The sequence below is a fragment of the Scyliorhinus canicula genome, chromosome 3, assembly GCF_902713615.1.
Source record: "Scyliorhinus canicula chromosome 3, sScyCan1.1, whole genome shotgun sequence".
Classification (NCBI taxonomy): Eukaryota; Metazoa; Chordata; class Chondrichthyes; order Carcharhiniformes; family Scyliorhinidae; genus Scyliorhinus; species Scyliorhinus canicula.
In genome coordinates, this window is record NC_052148.1 from 106,214,292 (window position 1) to 106,235,763 (window position 21,472).

Below are 21,472 nucleotides of genomic sequence, written 5' to 3' on the forward strand. Positions count from 1 at the left end.
ATTTCCTACTCTTTGCTTTGTAGTACAGGAAGTAAATGGCGTGCAAGGAGAAAATTGATAACTCCGACATTTCATTTCACAATTCTGATGGAATTTCTAGAGGTTATGAATGAACAGGCCAATGTTTTACTGGAAAAGTGGGAGAAGGAAGTGGGAAAAGGACCTTTTAATTGCTTCAATGATATCACACTCTGTGCTTTGGACATCATCTGTGGTGAGTTTGGACGAACTGTTAGAATGGGAAAAATGCATGGATGTATACGAGTTCACAGCTCAGAAAGGAGGATATTCAGCCTATTGTGTCTGACCTGACTCTTCACTAGAGCAATTGAAAATGAATCCCCCTCCATCCATAGTGACATATCTTCCATTTCAAATGTTGGTTTGATTTTTATTATTTGAAACACGCAGTGGTCCCTACCTCCAACATTCCTCAGGGGCAAGCAACAGCCTGCTGCATCAGAACATTTATTCTAAACTCTTGTTCCTCATTGCTTTCGTGATAATTTAAAATCAATGCCTCCTGGTCACTGATGGATCAGCTTGAGGAAAATCTTTGCCTAGATACTATATCAAAGGCTTTTGGACTTTGAGGAAAAAAATCATTTGGTCTCTACATTGGCTCCTCTGCGCAAGTAGAAATATTTGTCAAGTCTTCTCGTAACTATAAGTTCCCATCCCTGGCATCTTCCTGGTGAATCTATGGTTTAAATATTATTCTCTAATGGGTCATGCACAATTGTCTGCAGTTTGCTCACAGGCCTAATTGATGACTTTTGTAGTTTTACTCTATCACTCCATTTAATGGCTTAACCACTTGCATTGACATATTTGGGAAATTATATACTTAAATCCCTGGTGTCTCTTCATGCACAGCCTTGCGTATTTTTCTGTTGAAAGTACTGTATAGTCTACTCAAAGTCAATATCTCCTGTTTCTTTGCATTAAATTGTATCTTCCACGTGTCTGACCGTTCTGCGAACATGTCTTCCTGAAGTCTTTTACCTACCTTCTCAGTGTTAATCCAAACTGACCCAATGTTTTGGACTTGTTCTTGTACATCTTTCTGAATTGTCTGTAGACTGCCTTCTCTGTTACAACTTGACGCATTGGTGACCTGCACTGCACATCAATAATTGTACTCTGAGTGGAAGACCTCAATTCAGGACTCATCAATGATTATACTCGGAGTGAAAGTTCTCAATTTGGGAAAATTCTACTCTGTTGAGGTGTGTTTTGGCAAAAGTGAACTGGAAACAGTGCGGAGAATAGCAGGGGTCGTAAATTTTTACGGCCACGCTAGTCCGACGCCCTCCTGCTATTCTCCCCCCCCCCCCCCCCCCCACGCCCGACTCCCGACACGAATCGCTGCCGCCGTTTTTTTACGGCGAGCAGCGATTCTCAGCTGGCCGATGGGCCGAATTCCAAGCCTTTTACGGCCGTTTTTACGAACGGCAAACACACTTGGTCTGGCCGTTCGTAAAAACGGCCGTAAAGACCCGATCTTGGCAACCATGGCACCGATTGGCACGGCAGTACCACGGCCGTGCCAAGGGTGCCATGGGCCCGCGATCGGTGGGCACCGATCGCGGGCAGCGGGTCCGATTCCCGTGCACTCTTTGTCCTTCCGCCGCCCTGCTGTATCAATTCACGGGGCGGCTGAGGGGCATCCCGGCCCGCGCATGCGCGGGTTTCGCGCAAATGCGCGATGATGTCATCCGCGCATGTGCGGGTTGGAGTCTTTCAATCCGCGCATGCGCAGCTGACGTCATGCGACGCGTCAGCCGTCGCAAACTCTGGCAAGCGGGCTTAACGAAATTCGTTAAGCCCGCGATGCCGGAGTTCACGGCCGCGGCATACTAGCCCCACCGGGGACCAGAATCGGTTCCCGGTCGGGGAGGGGGAGGCTGGCGTCAAACCCGCCCGTTTTTGACGCCAGCCTTACGATTTCTCCCTGTTTGGGAGAATCGCGCCCAGTGTCTGGGCAGTGGGAAGCATTCAAGGAAGTGGCGATAGGGGTCAGAAAAAGGGTGGGACTCCCAAATCTTCGAGCCCCTGGATGTTCAGGTGCAACAAAGGAGATAAAATAAACCAAAGAAGAGAACCTCTTGTCAGAGGATAGATTGGAAAGGTTGGGACTGTTCCTAGAGAGAAGAAAGCCAAGAGGAGATTTGAGAGAGATGTTCAAAGCGATGAATGGGCTAGACAGGATAGATCGTAGAAATTGTTCGTAAAAAGATCAAGAACGAGAGGGCTCAGATCTAAAATGATTTGAAAATGTGATGTGAGAAAATATTTTCACACGAGTGGTTTGGGAGGCAGGTTCAATTGAGGCATCGAAGAGGGTATTCGATGATTGTTTCTGTTGAAATAATGTGCAGGGGTACGGGGAAAGGCAGGGGAATGGCACAAAGCCAGATGCTCCTTTGGGGAACCAGTGCAGACACGATGGGCTGAATGCCGTCCTACTGCACTGTGACAATCTGTGATTCTGACATATTGAGAGACAAATACTGCAAAAAGCTTGGAGAAGTATAGAAAGTGTAAAGATGAAATTAAAAATGAAAAGACAGACATGAGAGGCAAAATATTGGCAAATAAAATCGAGATGTTCTATAAATAAATTACCAGCAAAAGGTTAACGAAAGAAAGAATAGTGTCAATTAGAGATGAAAATATGGAGGGAGTGTAGGCATCACACAAGAGGGTTACAATGTAGATATTGTAGTTAAGGAGAATTATCAGATTGGATAAACATAGCAAGAGCGGAGAGGAGTTGAGTATCTCTGAAAGTGGATAAATTGCGCCTGAAGAAATGTATCCCAGGCTATTAAGAAAAGCAAAAGTGGAAAACGGTCCATCATTTTCAATCTTCTCTTTTTGCAGGTTTAGGAATGGAGGACTGAGGACAGCTAACATTCTAACCTTGTTTAAAATTGTGGGAAGGGATAGACCAAGTAATTACAGGTTCATCAACCTAATCTCAGTACTTAGTAAACTGTTGAAATCTTTTCTGACCGGACCCAAGGGAAAGTTGGAAGCTGGGTTCAGAATTGCCTTAGCGGTAGGGAGCATAGCATAATTGTAGACGGATGTATTTGTGACTGGAAGGCTGCTTCCAGTGGGGTTCCCACAGGGCATAGTATTAGATCCCTTGCTTTTTGTGATATATATTAATGATTAAACCTAAATGTAGGCGACGCATGATGAAGAAGTTTGCAGATGAGAGGAATATTGACATTATGGTTGATAGTGAGGAACAAAGCTGTGGACTACAGGAAGGTGTCAATGGATCGGTCAGGTAGACAGATAAGTGACAAATTGATCAGTCTGGAGAAGTGTGAGCTAATTTGGGTACAGAAAAGGTGACAGGGGATTCACAATAAATGGCAGAATACTGAAGTGTTGAAGTAACAGGACAGGCAGATGATGTGATTAAGAAAGCAAAAAGAAAATGCTGGGAAATCTCAGCAGGTCTGGCAGCATCTGTAGGGAGAGAAAAGAGCTAATGTTTTGAGTCCAGATGATCCTTTGTCAAAGCTTAAGACCGAGAAAGTGGGAAATGTTTATACTGTGGAGTGAGAATGAAAAATGAGTCATAGCCACAGAAACCCAGGGAAACGGGGTGCTAATAACCACAGAAAGCAAGGGGAAAGAGTGCTAATGGCAGTCCCCAGAGAGAACAAAAGGTGTGTGTAGTGATCTGCATATCAGTGCATGTATACAAGGGGTCAATGTAAATGCAATACAACTAAGCAATTACTAGAGAGAGCATGGGAGATGTATAAATACAGACGGACAGGAAGTCAGAGACTCTTCACAAGAACGGCAGCTGGTGAGCAGGACACAGACAGGCAGCCCAGATGTAACATATTATAAGCGCTGGAGAGAGAATGAACTCATGCAAATAAAGCATTTACTTCGACTGTAAGACTATGAGCTTTATTCAGATACAAGGAATAATACAGTGTGAAAGACCAAACTGCAGAGAAACTAACATCAGAGGGTAAACTGTGACAGATGTAGATGTGGGGGAAGGGGGGAGCAAAGGGGAGAAAGGGTAACGAAACGTGGATAAGGTGGGGGGGATGGGTGAATATATACAAAGAAAGATGAGAGAAAGAAATGGTCAAACAGAGTTAAAATGAAATGGGATGAAAACAAATGGGTCGAGGTGGGGTAGAGCTAATCATGTGAAGTTGTTGAATTCGATGTTGAGACCGGAAGGCTGTAGCGTGCCTAACTGGAAGATGAAATGTTGTTCCTCCAGTTTGCGTTGAGCTTCATTGGAACGTTGTAGCAGGCCGAGGACGGGCATGGGAGCAGGGTCTTGTGTTAAAATGGCAAGCAATGGGAAGGTCAGGATCCTGAATACACACAGACCGAAGGTGCTCAGCAAAGCGATCACCCAGTCTGCGTTTTAGCCGGAAGCCAGAGGATTGGGAAACCTTTAAAAGCGAGCAGAGGACAACTAAAAAACAAATAAGTGAGAGAAGATGAAATATGAGTGCAAGCTAGCGAGTAATATAAAAGAAGATAGGAAGAGTTTTTTTCAATATATAAAAGGTAAGAGAGAGGCAATAATAGACATTGGAAAACGTGACTGGAGAAGTAATAATAGGAAACAAAGAAATGGCAGACGAACTGAATAGTTACTCTGCATCAGTCTTCAAGGTGGAAGACACCAGTGGGATGCCAGAACTCCAGGAGAATCAGGGGGCAGAGGTGAGTGCAGTTGTGAATTGCGCTTTCACGTATCTGATCGTCAGTCCAGAAGTAAAACACTCGAACACGTCAGTAACGAATATTTGTTTATTTACGGCCGGGACAAATCTCTAAGCAGTCGGGTAACTACCTTCGAGAAGTGCCAAAATCCCAGAATAAGGACTGTATTTTTATACATTTTACAGCTTAGGGGTGGTCCCCTTAAATTCCTAGATACACCTATGATTTGGCAAGGATCCAGAACATGTACATATATGGAATTATTCTTCGAGGTCGGGAGGTTATTTTTGACATAATCATTAGCACAAGTCACTATTAATATTATACAAAGGTTTTTGTATCCCATGGCCATCTGGCTTATCTCATTCCAAAGCCCATTCCTCTTACATCTCAATGTTTATTTGTTTCAACTGGTCAAACGAGCTTAATTATGCTATCTCTGCAATAAAGTAATGCTTCCCATTCATTCCATTCTTTGACTTTTTGACCTCTCTGCTTTCACAGATGCGGGTCAGAACATTAAATAGTACCAAAGCCACACTCCCCTCTTTCCATCCCATAACCTTCTGACATCTCTGCTTTCACAGATGCCGGTCAGAACATTAAATAGTACCAAAGCCACACTCCCCTCTTTCCATCCCATAACCTTCTGACATCTCTGCTTTCACAGATGCCGGTCAGAACACGCTCCCTTTATTTCATCCCTTGACCTGTTGACATCTCTTTCACAGAGCTTTTCAGAACTGTTATATTAACCCTATCAGCGAAGTTCCAAATGAAATCCACTTCTACATTCCCCCCTTTGATCATTCCTTGATCACATAACACTCAGGATACTTTAGATGGAAATGAGAGCGAGGCGGAGGTACTCCTCCTCTACTAGGCTCCGGCAGGATGCCACTTCCTCATATAGGTCAGGGGTAGGTGGACCCAGTTTTTCTTTTTCGTCTAGGGCGGATCTCTGAAGCATCTGTGGTAATGCAGTGGCACCCAAACGGTTGCATAGGCATTTCACACCTGTAGCTATGATACAGAGCAACAAACAGATGGTAACGAAGATAATGAGCCCATGGAATAGGTAAGTGGCCCAAGAATTGGACCACATCCAGCTCCACCAGTCAGCCTGACCGGCGAGTCGCAAGCGCTGTACTCCATCTCTGATATGGGTTACCAGACGCGTGATATTCTCTGAACTGTCTGGAATATAACCCATTCAGCCGTCTGTTCAATCGAGAAAGGAACAGATATCAAGGGAATGCCTCCATGGGCATGGGTCGGGACCTGTGTACATACTCAGCAAGAGGAGACACCCACTTTCTTAGCATAGACATAGGACATAAACAGAAATGAATTTGCCGTTACATGGTGCGTTGCCCGCTTCCTTCTGGAAGGCGAGTAGGGGTGAGTAGTCCTTGATGGTAAAATTTGTACCCTGTCCTTATCAATGCACCGGTGGTTCCACCTGCATGTGTGGCGATCGTACATTAGAACCATGTACGTAATCAGGAATCGGCGCTTCTGGTCGTTGGGAGGAACGGTGGTCGGGCAGTTTCTGATAGCGGTGGTGATCCATCGGAGATCTGTCGTTGTTCCACATCGTGGGGTTCCTTCCCGGCACATGGGTGGGTGTCGGCTTCCGTACAGGCATCTCCTTCTTTCGGATGTAGCGAGAGAGAGCAGGGTGGCGAGTATTGTGACGGCGAAGAGGGGCCTCATCCTGGTACTCGTGTTCCTAGGACTTAAAGGAAAAGTTTAGAACATCATGGATACTTAATTAACTTACAATGGTGCATATGTACCCATGCGTTTCGTCCCTCCACTTTTACTGCAGTGGGGGTAGTGAGTAGAACCTGTAGGGGACCATCCCATCGAGGTTCCAAACCTTTACGTGTCCAATTTCGAATTAGGACATAATCCCCAGGGTTGATGGAGACGTCATGAGTAATGGATGGGACTTCTTCCTGGGTGGCACGAACTCGGGAGTGTAATCCTTTCAAAATTCTAGTTAGTGTTAATATATAATTAGCCATCTCGGTAGTCATGTAATGGAATTGAACATTCCGTGGAACACTGCTGTCCCAAGGCGTTCGAAAGGGTCTGCCATATAGTATTTCCGCTGGGCTTAGGCGAATTTTTCCTGCAGGGGTGGCACGTAGCTGGAAGAGTGCTAAAGGCAGGAGTTTGAGCCAAGTGGCCCCAGTGTCTGCTTGTAGTTTAGCGAGTTTAGTCTTTAGAGTCTGATTAGCCCTTTCCACCACTCCAGCGGCTTGTGGTCTGTAGGCACAATGAAACTGTTGCTTTATTCCTAGCAGAGCACAGAATTCCTTATTGATTTGACCTATGAAGTGGGGACCATTGTCAGAGCTCAGCCGGGCTGGAATTCCAAATCGCGGAACAATTTCTCGCATTAACACCTTAACTACTGTCGAGGCCTTGTTATCCGTAGTCGGGTAGGCCTCGATCCATTTGCTAAAAGTGTCCACAATGACTAACACATATTTATAGCATTGACATCTTTCCAACTCAATGTAATCCATTTGTAGGGTCTCAAATGGACCCTCAGGTAAGGGGGTTGTGCCAGGATCACAGGGGACGGCCGTACCGGGGTTGTGCTGTTGACAGATTAGGCACCGACTGCTAATTTGTTGGGCCATTTCCTGCAGTCGTGGGTGCCACCAGCTTTTTAACAATATGTCCCCTGTGGCACGAGCTCCACAGTGAGTTGCAAAGTGTACACATTCGGTCACCCAGGCTGCTAATGCATCGGTCATACATGTTTGTCCTACCGGGGTGACCCACAGCTTATTTTCGATATCATATATACATCCTAAGTTTTTCCACATATTTACAGCAGTTGCAGGAGCGTCCTCCTGCATTTGGATTATGTCAGCAATGGTTGGCATAGGTTTTTCAGAGGGAGACTTTTCCGGGGGGGGGGTTTTAGTCTGCCTCATCATTCTAGGCACCATTAGTTTGCCAGATTTAGAAATTTCTTTTGCCTTCTCGTCCGCTCTCCTGTTGCCCGTTTCCACCAGTCCCGTGCCTTTTGTATGTGCTGCGCATTTTATCACCGCTATCTTGTCTGGGAGCATAAGGGCCTGCAATAACTGTGTTACTAACTGCTGGTGTGAGATGGGTGTACCAGCGGAGGTTAGAAATCCTCTGTTTTTCCATCACCGTCTTGATCGATGATTGCATAGCCAGATTGTCTATCCCCCCTTTCGCCGACGGAAGAACTTCCATCGGTGAAAAAGGAACAATCTGCACTTGGGAGGGGTATATCGGAGAGGTCATCTCGAACCGAGGAGACTTCTTGCAACAGTTGCAGACAGTCATGAGTTGGGTCGCGCATGTCTGTGGGAGGATGCGTCAAAAAGTCAGCAGGGTTGATAGTGGTGCAGTGGGCAAACTGGACTTTCGGGTTATTAAGGAGAGCAATCTCATATTTGTTCTGACGAGCCATCGTGAGATGCTGAGTCTGTAGCTGTCCCAAAAGGGCCGTAACAGAATGGGAACTATAGACAGTGATATCTTGTTGGAGGGTAATATTAGCAGCCGATTGCAGGCTGTTGTAGATAGCTGCAAGAATTTGGGTACAGATAGGATAGCCAAGGGCTACCGGATCGAGTTTAGAGGAGTAGTATGCAACCGGGCGACAGCGGTCGCCGTGGCGTTGGGTCAGGACAGCTGTGGCGCAGTCGGCAAGGACTGTGCAATAGAGCTGAAAAGGGCGATCAAATAAGGGTCGACCAAGGGCAGGGGCCTGGAGGAGTGCCTCCTTGAGGCGGTTCTGCTAGTGACTGTTTGTGATCAGCGGGCACTAGGACCCTGCGGAGCCATGCAGTGTCAATTTCAACGCAGCAGTTTCGAAACTGCCCAGCACAAATTCTTTATCTGTTTATTCTGAGACCAATGTAGTTCTGAACATACTGAGTTACTCATAATACTGATCACATTCCAGGGGCGGTGGCGGAGGTGGCTGTGGAGGCTGTGGGGGCTGTGGGGGCTGTGGGGGCTGTGGAGGCTGTGGGGGCTGTGGAGGCTGTGGGGGCTTCTGACGTCCCCCGCAATTGAACAGATGTTCTTCATCCCCATCGTCCCCCTCCTCCCAACCTTGCTTCGCATTGCTGACCGGCGCCGGGGTAGGAGTAGCATTCTTACGTTTCTTATATTCTTGACATTCCCTTTGTAAGACCTCTACTGTTTTAACAATTCCCCCTTCAGTGAGGCCAATACCCAATTTTGAGGCATTTTCCTGCCAGCTAGCCAGTATATATGCATCTTTCACTAACTGACAGTATTCCCTCCACAAGGCAATTAATTTCTTTGCGGTGGGTTCTTGATAATACAGAAAAATGTGTCATTTGAAACATGAAAGTCTGGCAATATCTGGTTTGAGAGGGTACAGGGAAAGATCGCACAAAAGGTTAATAGCAGCTGCAAAGAGCAGGGTTATAAAATGCAGATTCTTGCGCACAAGCAGGTTTCAGCAGACACACAGGCTTCATGTGGTAAGCTAAAACAATGGCTCACACCTTCATGGAATGTAACTATCTCAGAAAGCATCTGAAAAAGCATGGATGAGAGTTTCAATTGCATTAAGTGACGAATGTTTAAAACAGGCAAGTCTTTCAAGTCACAACCAAGTTAAATTTTAGCATACAGCTAAGAGCAAAGTTTCACACCTTAATTGAAATAAACTCACTTAGTAAACAGCTGGAAAGAATGGAAGATGCTCAGTCGAATTTAGTGTCAATTTAAGGGGTAAAATTCTACGAACATCAAGTTAATTAAAAGAAAATTGGAGATGACCTGGCTACGAGAAACATCATTTAAGTCAAAATCAAAGGCAAAGTTATGAACTGGGGACAATTGGAAAATTAAACGATTTGAAATCACAGAAATAAAAGTTAACTATTGAAACGAAAGCATTTTTTTAAAAGCAGATCTGAGAGGAGACGATATGCCCAAAATGAATAACGAGTTGTAGTAAGATGTTTACATCAAAGATACTTTTAAACTATCAAAGTGAAACAAGCCCTCTGGAGATCCCCGTACGGGCCACCAAATGTGAATTGCGCTTTCACGTATCTGATCGTCAGTCCAGAAGTAAAACACTCGAACACGTCAGTAACGAATATTCATTTATTTACGGCCGGGACAAATCTCTAAGCAGTCGGGTAACTACCTTCGAGAAGTGCCAAAATCCCAGAATAAGGACTGAAGGTTCTGGGGAAACTGAAAGGTCTGAAGGTGGATAAGTCACCTGGACCGGATGGACGACACCCCAGGGTTCTAAAGAGATAGCTCAGGAGATTTTGGAGGCGTTTACAATGATCTTGTGTTAAAATGGCAATCAATGGGAAGGTCAGGATCCTGAATGCAGCACGGTAGCATTTGTGGATAGCACAATTGTTTCACAGCTCCAGGGTCCCAGGTTCGATTCCGGCTAGGGTCACTGTCTGTGCGGAGTCTGCACATCCTCCCCGTGTGTGTGTGGGTGCTCCGGTTTCCTCCCACAGTCCAAAGATGTGCAGGTTAGGTGGATTGGCCATGATAAATTGCCCTTAGAGTCGAAAATTGCCCTTAATGTTGGGTGGGGTTATGGGGATAGGGTGGAGGTGTTGACCTTGGGTAGGGTGCTCTTTCCAAGAGCCGGTGCAGACTCGATGGGCCGAATGGCCTCCTGCACTGTAAATGCTATGATAATGATCTTTCAGGAATCACTGGAGGCAGGAAGGGTCCCAGAGGACTGGAAAGTGGCTAATATAACACCACTGTTTAAGAAGGGAGGGAGGCAGGAGATGGGAAATTATAGGCCGGTTAGCTGACTTTGGTCATTGGTAACATTTTAGAGTCCGTTATTATAAGATGTGATCGCGGAGTACTTGGAAGTGCATGATAAAATAGGACTGAGTCAGCACGGCTTTGTCAAAGGGAGGTCATGTCTGACAAATCTGTTAGAGTTCTTTGAGGAAATAACAATGAAATTAGCCAAAGGAGAACCAGTGGACATGATTTATTTAGGTTTCCAGAAGGCCTTTGACGAGGTGCGGCTTGGGAGACTGTTAAATAAGTTAAGAGCCCATGGTGTTAAGGATAAGATCCTGGCATGGATAGAGGATTGGCTGACTGGCAGAAGGCAGAGAGTGGGGAAAAAGGGGTATTTTTCAGGATGGCAGCCAGTGACTAGTGGTGTGCCTCAGGGGTCTGCTGGGACCAAGGGCGGAATTCTCCGCAGGGGGCCGAATTCGTAAAGGCTGTCGTGAACTCGGCCGAGGTTCACGACGGCCTCGGAGCCCGTTCCCCGCACCTAATTCACCCCCACCCGGGGGGCTAGGAGCGGGCCTCCATCTTTCTTGGCAGCGACCTCGTCACGCCGAGAATGTGAAGTCATCCGCGCAAGCGCGGGTTGCCGGTTCCAACCCGCGCATGCGCGGATGACTTCATCGCGCAGACAGCACGAACCCGTGCATGCGCGGTGGCCGTCTTTCTCCTCAGCCGCCCGGCAAGACGTGGCGGCTTGATCTTGCCAGGCGGCGGAGGGGAAAGAGTGTGTCCGTTTTGGACGCTGGCCCGACTTTCGGTGCGCACCGATCGCGGGCTGTCCCCTTCCAAGCACAGTCGCGGTGTTCCCGTCCAAATCGGTCTCCTAGATGCCCCAAACGGGCATCTGGCGCCCGTTTCACGAATGCAGCGACCAGGTGTGGTTGCTGCTGTGGTGAAACGGGCGCGAAGGGCCGGCCGCTCGGCCCATCGGGCTCAGAGAATCGCCGTTCGCCGTGAAAAACGGCGAGTGGCGATTTTTCCGAGCGGTGGGGGGAGAATCGCGGGGGGCGCCAGGGGGGCGTAAAAAATGTCGGGAGGCCCTCCCACGATTCTCCCACGCCGCGTGGGGAGCGGAGAATTCCGCCCCACAGCTTTTCACAAAATACATGAAGGAACTGAAGGCACTGTTGCTGAGTTTGCAGATGATACAAAGACCTGTAGAGGGACAGGGAATATTGAGGAAGCAAGGGGGCTGCAGAAGGATTTGGACAGGCAATGAGGTGGCAGATGAAATACAATGTGGAAAAGTGTGAGGTTATGCACTTTGGAAGGAGCAATTTAGGCATAGACTATTTTCTAAATGGGGAAATGCTTAGGAAATCTTTAAGCCAGAGATGAGGAGGAATTTCTTCTGCCAGAGAGTGGTAAATCTGTGGAACTCTATGCTGCAGAAAGCTGTGGAGGTCAAATCACTGAGTGTCTTTAAGACAGAGATAGATAGGTTCCGATTAATAAGGGATCAGGGGCTAGGGGGGGAAGGCAGGAGAATGGGGATGAGAAAAATATCAGCTGTTACTGAATGGCAAAGCAGACTCGATGGGCCGAGTGGCCTAATTATGCTTCTATGTCTTATGGCCTTATAATCCCTTAATACCTTTGGCGAACAAAAGTCTGTTGATCTCAGTTCGTAAATTAACAGCATCAATTGCTATTTGCAGAAGAGAGTTCCAAACTTCTGTCACCCTTTGCAGGAAGAGGAGTTTCCTAATTTCACGCCTGAAAGGTCTGGCTCTATATTCCTGGGGTATCACCTAAAGGAGTTGTGGGAGAATGCCAGAAGAGAAGGATGTAATTATACGTGCAGTATAAAGAGGGTAGTAAGTTTTGTAATCGGAAAGAGCTGTGCCCTTTTGGTTGTAATGTTGTGGGAAGTGGGGAAGAGGTTGAAAGTAGTATCGCGAGGTGCTGTTGAGGAAGGTGAAGTGAAGAGCTGTACTCACCCTTACTGCTCTTTGGATACCTTCTTGTATTAAATGCAGGTTCTTCTTGTGTTGAACTCAGGTTCTTGGAGTGATGCTGCTACCATTGACCCTGTCAGCCAAATTTATTTAGGCCTGCATCATCCTGGCGTTAGGAATGCAGACGTGTTTTTTAGGAGAAGTATTGCTTTCTACAGTGGACCTCACTTCCTCCACCTGGACCTCTTATCGATCAGAAATGTGAGGTGGGGTGAGGGTAATAGGCTAGCTTAGTCGTGCCAACGACTCTCAAAATTGTAGAATAAAAAATGCAGGCCGAGAATGCAACTTAGCATGAAGCTGGCCTCGACTTGAGCTGTAAGATACATGCAGTCAAATGGGTACTACCTAGTTCTGTCACTGATTATAAGGACAGCCCATCCATCAAATTTAAACCATCGAGGCCAGAACTATCATCGGGGCTTGTCATCTACCCGATTCCTCCCTGGGTTAAAATTGGGGCTTAAATCTTGAACATTGTTTAATATTTGATTCCTTGGATTTTCAGCCAAATAGGATTTTTTTCAGCCTATATAATTAAGTGTTTGATTATTAAATTAAAACTAAATTATAAGCTTCAAAGCTGAGGTTTATCAAATTAGAGCTCGACTTCCAATGAATAACATAACATTTTCCCAATGGTTAATTGTAGTTACAGTCACTACCATGACTGACACATCGTCCATACCTCGGAGTTGCTCCTCATGTATTCTCTCTTTTTTTAAATGTATTTTATTCTAAACAAGGGCAGCACGGTAGCATGGTGGTTAGCATAAATGCTTCACAGCTCCAGGGTCCCAGGTTCGGTTCCCGGCTGGGTCATTGTCTGTGCGGAGTCTGCACGTCCTCCCCGTGTGTGCGTGGGTTTCCTCCGGGTGCTCCGGTTTCCTCCCACAGTCCAAAGATGTGCGGGTTAGGTGGATTGGCCATGCTAAATTGCCCGTAGTGTCCTAATAAAAGTAAGGTTAAGGGGGGGGGTTGTTGGGTTATGGGTATAGGGTGGATACGTGGGTTTGAGTAGATCATTGCTCGGCACAACATCGAGGGCCGAAGGGCCTGTTCTGTGCTGTACTGTTCTATGTTCTATGTTCTAAGTATCAAAACAGGTTACAGTGTTATGGGCCAGGGTTTAGAGAACCCCAAAGTGTAACATGGAGTTCACCTGACCCTTTACTAGATTGTGGTATGGGGAGCACACGGCCCACTCTACAGGTGTGGTACAGCAGAAATAGAAAAGTATTTTTTAAAGCAAAATATTTATTCAATGAACTCAAGTTAACCTTTTTAAAACATATAGTGAACATCTTAGCAACCATTAATTCAAATACAACCCCCAAAGAATACACCACTAAGTAAACCTTTAAGCTTTTCTTTTTAACATCCATACGACTTAAAAACAAAACCTTTATCAGAAGCACATCAGGTTAATGTCACTATTGAAAAACATTTATAATTCTGAATTCACCAAATGATCAAGGGATAGTCTTTTCATGGTCGAGAGAACAGCAGTACACCTGCTCGGTCTGGCTTCAGCTCTAACACTGAAAACGAAACTAAAACACACCCTGCAGCCTGCTCAAAAATCAAAGTAAAAAACTGACAGACAGTCCAGCACCACCCACACTCATTGCAGTAATAAACACCCATTTCTGAAAGGGACTCTCACTACAAATATTTATATACACACCCATTTATAAACGCTTAAAGATACACTCACATGACAACAGCAAAATAAGCAGAATCATACTTCCCAACAATCAACTATACAGTCTCCCCATGTATTCTCAGAGAGTAATGATGTGTGAATTGATGAGTCAGTGGTTTTGGTGATTTTTGTGTTGACACATTTTGTCTATCTTTGATATGATAAAGCAAATCTCATCAGTGTATATAGATATAAGCTTATTTGTATATTTCTAAAAAACATTTTTTTATTTTTCCAATTAAGGGGCAATTTAGGGGCGACTGTCCGAAGGCTGTCAGCTGCCAAGTGTCGGGAGCGGAGGGTGCACATGAGGCTCTCTGCAGTGGGGTGCAGGGCTCACTCGTGCCTGACACTGTTGCCCCTCACCCCCTCTGGGGGACTCCCGGAATCTGGCACATCATAATTGAAGGTTCTTTTGTTTTCCTGCTTCTGTAGATAGTTCAGGCAATGCCCTATTAGGTCCCCTTCCACCAACACGCCGACTCCCTTCCTCCCCAACACCCCCCTTCCTTTCCCTTCTGTTGGTACAGAGGCGAGTGTATCTGGTCTCTACAGCACAAAGTTTAGTACTTGTACCATCTGCTTTTTGTAGAAACGTGTTATGAACTGTTTTAATAATCAGAGTATCCACACACACCCCCCCCCCCCCCCCCCCCCCCTCCGGGTTGGTACTGAGGGAGGGTACCCTGTTTCTCCGACACAAAATTAATGTTTGTACCGTTTGGTCTTGTATATATTTTTTTACCGTTTTAATAAAAAGATATGGCCAATCCACGTACCCTGCACATCTTTGGGTTGTGGGGGCGAGAGCCACGCAGACACGGGGAGAATATACAAACTCCGAATGGACAGTGTCCCAGGGCCAGGATCTAACCCGGGCCCACAGTGGCGTGAGGCAGCACCACCGTGCCATCCTCTTGTGTATTTCTAATGTTAAAGTTAAATGTTTTGATCAGCATGAATATGCTACTTACCATAAAGATTTTTAATTCTAGAAACTGCCATGGATAAGAAGGTCTATGCTCAGAGTAAAAGTGACTCGGAATATATACATGCAATTTACAAGTGAGTTCCTTTTATTCCATGAGTCGTTTTTTCCTGTTTATCATTTATGTTGTCTATGTCATCTGATGTGAGGTAGGAGATGATCCTTCATAATAAAGTTCCATTCAGAAGAATTGAGTGGTGGCAGGATAATCCATATATTTCTGCCATTAATGTTAATTATTCTACTTTCCATTGCTTTTAATTTGATCTTTTGAGAACAACCTGTTCCAAATTCAATGATAGTTTAAAGAAATAAATGGCCTCATTTTACTGGGTGAAAAGTAGATTTAAGGACTGACAGTTACTGATGATTATTTGTTGTATTTTCACAGTGCAGATAGAGATTATTATCGATATTTTCTTTCCATCTTCTGCAGATATTAGCTATAAATGGGTAAAAATCAACTTCCTCAGAGAGTGCAGATGTGGGGTGGATTTTAACTCTACCTACCTGACTTCCACCAGGTAGCGAGCAGTTCATTTGGTGGCTAGGCCCCCCAGGACGTTTTATTTGCGTGCTTTGCATTGAATTTCATTTTAACTTGTAAAAAGATCGAAAACGAGAGGGCACAGATTTAAAGTGATTTGCAAAAGGAGCTAAATGTGTGTGAGAAAAAACTTTTCACACAACTCGTGGTTCGGGTCTGGAATGCACCACCTAGAAATGTGGTGGAGCCAGGTTCAATCGAAGCATTCAGGTGGCCATTAGATAATTACTTGAATAGAAACAATTTACAGGGGTACGGGGAAAAGGCAGGGGGCTAGCACTAAGTCATGATGCTCGTTGGGAGAACTGGTGCCGACACGGTGTGACAAATGGCTTCTTCCTGCACTGGAACAGTTCTGTGATCAGAACAACACCCTATGTAAGCCAGCGAGGTCATTCTTTTTAACATGAAGATTGAGGTCCAACGATGTCAACAAACTTTAAGTGCAATTTTTATTGTGCAGGAGTGGGGAAGCTGGTCAGAAGATCAGGACCATAGGGGCTCTTGGGCTTTGTAGATAGCAAGCAGATCTTGAAAGGCCAGTAGGTGAGTCACGCGTTGCAGAGTACCAAGACCTCCCCTGCTGTTATAGCCACAATGCTAATATGAATGATTTAGATAAGCTTCCGGTGAGGTGACCACCAATTTGGTCAATGGGGAATGTGTTTGCATTGCCAAGTGTAAAATACTACCTGCCACCTGTGAGCCAAGCTTGAATATCGTTCAAGCCCTGCTGTCGGCCAGTGTAAAACAGAAGTCTTCTTTTGCAGTTGTGAATAAGTGAGTCGAGTAGAGCTTGAGTAAGCTGTATTGAAGATAATGATTTCTCTTTGATTAGGATGAGTGATTTGGTTCACCGCAGACAGAAGATGCCTTGGTTTTGGCCTGACTTTCTGTTCAACACATTTGGGGAAGGAAGGGAACATGACAAAGCTCTCAAAATCTTGCACACCTTCACAGAAAAGGTAGATTTATAGCCCTTTTGTAACACCGATACATAAAAGGTTGGAAGCCATCAGCAAGTGAGGCAGTGACTGTGGAGCGATCAGAGGAACCAACATTTTGAGTATAAAAGCTGGAATATATATAGATGAGGACTGTTTAAATATTACTGTTACCGTTTTGCGATATGCTGCAGTTTTAACAATGGGGTTGCACTCACAATGTTAATTCTTGCTCTTCACAGATGCTGCCGCACCAGCTGGGGGTTTCCAACATTTTGTGTTTTTTCAGATAGCTAGGATTTGCCGTTGCTTTTTTGATTGCTTTCTTTGTTTTTGTTAAGTTAGCAAATGAACTGAAAAGGAAGGAAAAGGCAGTTAATAAAATATAAACATTTCATAAACATATAAAGAGCGAGTCAGACTGTAGAGGTACTGAAAACATTTATTGGCATCCATAGAATCCCGACAGTGCGGAAAGAGGCCATTCAGCCCATCAGCCACTGACCCCCCAAAAGAGCACTCTCCCTGGGTCCACTCCCCAGTCCTAGCCCCGTAACCCAACTTAACCTGCACCTGTTTAGACACTAAGGGGCAATTTAGCATACCCAATTCACCTAACCTGCACATCTTCGGACTGTGGATGGAAACCGGAGTACCCGGACGAAACCCATGCAGACACGGGGAGAACGTGCAAATTCGACACAGACAGTCACCCAAGATCAGAATTGAACCTGGGTCCCTGGAACTGTGAGACAGCAGTGCTAATCACTGTGCCACCGCGCATGTGAGCATTAAAAGTGCTAACGTTAATAGACTAAGATTTATTTCAAAACAACGGGGAGTTTGTTGCTTGTGGATGCCTTGGCTTTTGACGATAATTAATTCTCGGCCTGCATACATTGCTTTTAGGCTCCCAATTAATTGCCTGAATTCTGCGGTCAGCAATGAAGCAAGGGTGCTTGTCGCTCACCCTGAAGAAAGTCTCGCTGAGAGAATTAACGATCTCCGTGTGGAGAATTTTGCCTGTCTCGCTGGTGGTGGACTGTAGTAATCATTTAATAATGCAGCTCCATGTGGAGCAGCAATGATGTCAACGATCAGCCAGTCTCTTGAAAGGATTCTCAGAGGCTGCCAACCAAGAAATTAAAAGCACTCAAATCACTTAATTTTTTTTTTACATAAAGTAAAATAAAGACTGGGATTTGCACATTGGCGAAAAGCTGCTATTTGGAAGCAGTAGGAAGACCGGCTGGGTCTTGGGATTTGTGAGAACTACAACAATTATTATCCATTCCAATCACTTGGCCAGGCTACTTCACAGCAAGTTAATTTGTTGTTTCTTATTAGGTGATTGCTGAGAGGTTTTACAAAACAGGAAATTCTGAGGAAGTTAACCATTCTGATTCGGACTCCAATTCATCGAGGAAAAAGAAGCGCAGGGCCTTTCTTGACCTGATACTCAACGCGACTGATGAAAGTGGGAAGAAGCTGAGTCTGCAGGACATAAGAGAAGAAGTGGACACATTCATGTTTGAGGTAAGATTCAGGGCGGGATTTTCCAGCCGTTCCTGCCGGTGGAATCTTCCAGTCCCGTCGAAGTATTACATAAAATAATGATACAAGGGTTGAAATTATTTGCTAGTGTATGGACCGATAACATATTTGGATAATATTCTCCAGTCCATTTTTAATGGAGATGTTAACTCAGTTAAATTAGTTGGCTAGCATCTCCATGAAAATAGTGCATCCAGTCATATATTTATCTGTTGATATTGTCCACTGCAATTTCCAGGCTGTAAATGGCATTAATATTGTTTTAAAACACACTGAAAGGGCATTTACATTATTGTATTTGCAGATTGGTTTAATAGCTTCATTGCGGAGAGGCAAAGGAAATTTAATTTACAATCTTTCAAAAAAACATCAGCTAGGACTTTTCCGATGATGGGGTTTCACACCCCACCATAGTAACATTCTCTTTGGGTTAGAGAAACGGAGGTGGCAAGAGATAATAACCTTTATTATTGCCACCAGTAGGCTTACATTAACACTGCAATGAAGTTACTGTGAAAAGCCCCTGGTCGCCAAATTCCGGCACCTGTTCGGGTACACGGAGACACAGGGAGAATGTGCAGACTACGCACAGACAGTGACCCAAGCCGGGAATCGAACCCGGGACCCTGGTGCTGTGCAACAGTGCCAACCAATGTTCTACCGTGCCGCCCGTACAGGTTTTACAAACAGGAATACAGGTGGAGTAAAACCTGAAGGGAACATTGAATTCTGGATTTTATATGGGTGGTCAAGGAATACATGTGCTGAAGACCTATCACAGGCTATTAGTTAAACCACAGTTAGATTAGCGTGTGCAGGTTATCGATAAATCATGAAGCCTCAGAAAAGGTTCAGTGCAGATTTGCTAGAAACTATCTGCTCCAATGGATACAATTCTAACTGTTCCAATCTCTTGCCACAATTTTTTGAAAGCCATGCAACAACCTCAACTGTATTTACTAAAGAAAGTTCAAGAGGAGCTAATAGAAGTGTCTGACGTTTTTGCACTGGTTTGAAAGGGTAAATTGTGATTGATGATTCTTGCTGGGTATTGAATAAACAACAGGCGGACATACATTTACAAGAATACAAGAAAAGGAAAGGATTACTGGAAAGTGAAATGTATGACCTCAAATTCTGTGAAGTGAAACATTAGATAAAGACCTTAGTGTGAATGAGAGAGCAAGCTAATGATGTTACAATAGATAGGTCCATAGGAGGGGATAGGCCCTGGCACAATGGGCTGAACGGCATGTGACTGTGATTCCTTTTGAAGGATGCTGTCTGAAGCTGAGTGTATGAATTTTGAAAATTATTGCCGTGTGATGGATCAGTGCTGATTGTTTCTTCATCTCCGGTGAATCCAGCTTATGAATAGGAGGCTGGAGGTTGGGAGCACATCTGGCTAAACTTGCTAAAACATGACAGAAAATAATAAATTTGGTATCTAGTCTTGGTAGTTTGTTCATGTCTGTCCTTCAGTTCATTCTGTGCGTCTCTCCCTGATTCTCAGATGTCAGAGATCAAACGCTGTTGTTTTCAATTAACGAAATACAAATTAAATCGAGGCTTCCTGGTGGTTTTCAAAGTTTTTTTTTCTTGCGCTTGTTTTTCTCAAAATAATTCCAATTGGGATGAGGAAAGAATTGCTGTGTCGGCCGACCTCTTTTGACCATTGTTTCATTCCGAAATGCCAGTCATTAGAATGTTTGCAATTTCTCAAAAAGCTCAGCTGACAATAAGGAATTGTGATTTTTTTTTTTTTAACATCTCAAATTAGGATGAGGCCGAATAGAAGGGGTAAAAATAAATTTCAGCAGGGTTGCAAAACGGTCAGATCAGATACCCAGCGTACACTCAGGAAAGGAAAACTGTTCAAAGTACTTCGGCCTCAGTTTTTCGCATGATGAGCAATGGGGAGAAAAAAAATATTTGTTTGGAGCCAAAGCAATGGAATTGTTGTTTTCACATTAATGGTGGAAAAGAACATTTGGCAACCGCATTTTTAATTATAGTTTGCCGTTTTAGAAATGCTCTGAAGAAATCTGCATGGTTTAGTGGAGTTTAGGTTGGGAATGTTGTGGTGGGAGAACTCAATAACCCATTGTGTCAAACAATTAAATCGCAGCCCAGTTCAAGTATCCATGAAAGCCCCACCCTTCTCAACCTTGTCCCTCGTCTGAAGTGTGGTGACTCATGGTTAAATCACCAGGAACCAGTGATATGTTCTGTAGACTGGCCGATAAGAACGATGAACTACAGAACATCTAGTTTAAATAACTTATTATGAAACAACTGTGTGATAAAGATAACTTGGATAAACAAAATAATAAACTCCTAACGCTAACTGACTATTATAGAGCTACTCTAAAATACATCTATCTTCCCACACGACTCACCTCCAACCCACCAGACACAGGGTCATGTGGTGGGTTCACACTGCCACCTGGTGGTCGGAGATTGTGTACAATATTAACTACAGAATTGCTTTATGCATATCATCATAGTCAGCTTTCTCTCAAAGGGGAGAGCAGTCTATGGTCCTCTGGGACAATGACGACTTTCTTTCACTATTGCAACCTTCAGGTGTAAAATGGAACTGCAGCTCTGGTGTCTTCCAGCCGTCTAATTACTTATAGTTTCTTGTTATTTTATTTTTTAAAGTTCTTTTTAATCAATTCCGGATCATTAATCGAAGTACAAACTTATTTAATATTCTTACACACATTTGGGCATAATTTACAGGCCGCGGCCCGCCGGAATTAGATTGGAAGCGGCTGGTAGATCCCGGGATTGGCCTCTCCTGGGTTTCCTAATGGTCTTTACGTCTCGTGAGATCTCATTAGACGCCACTATCTAGATCCCGCCCACAAGGGACAAGACCCAGGCTGCATGGTTAAAAGAGCTTAAAAACTGACTGAGCTATGCTGCTGTCGGATCTAACATGGCTGCCGGTATCTATCGGCCTCGCCGAGGGGAATCGAAGGGAGACCCAGGTGATCAGAGGCCCCCAGGTGATCGGCCTCTGGTGTAGGATGGCACCCTAGCACTGCTAGTACCACCTGGGCACCTTGGCACTGCCAACCAGGACATCCTGGCAGCAGGGCGGCATTTAAAAACAACGCCCTGATCTCTTCCTGCACTGAGGAGCCCCACTCACCAGAGCTCCTCAAAGCAGTAAATTACGCTGAAGGCGAGCTCGGGGGTGTGGGTTGCGGAGTG

At 44.9% G+C, this 21,472-nt stretch overlaps 1 protein-coding gene across 1 annotated transcript in view; it reads left to right on the forward strand.

Moving 5' to 3' along the window:
• The window catches only part of LOC119962863 (cytochrome P450 4V2-like), a 55,775-nt gene that overhangs the window by 13,691 nt on the left and 20,612 nt on the right, over positions 1-21,472 (forward strand). The window contains exons 4-7 of the mRNA XM_038791063.1: positions 24-214; positions 15,213-15,282; positions 16,591-16,717; positions 18,044-18,232. Coding sequence (XP_038646991.1) covers positions 24-214; positions 15,213-15,282; positions 16,591-16,717; positions 18,044-18,232 — 577 coding nt within the window. The remainder of the gene's footprint in view (positions 1-23; positions 215-15,212; positions 15,283-16,590; positions 16,718-18,043; positions 18,233-21,472) is intronic.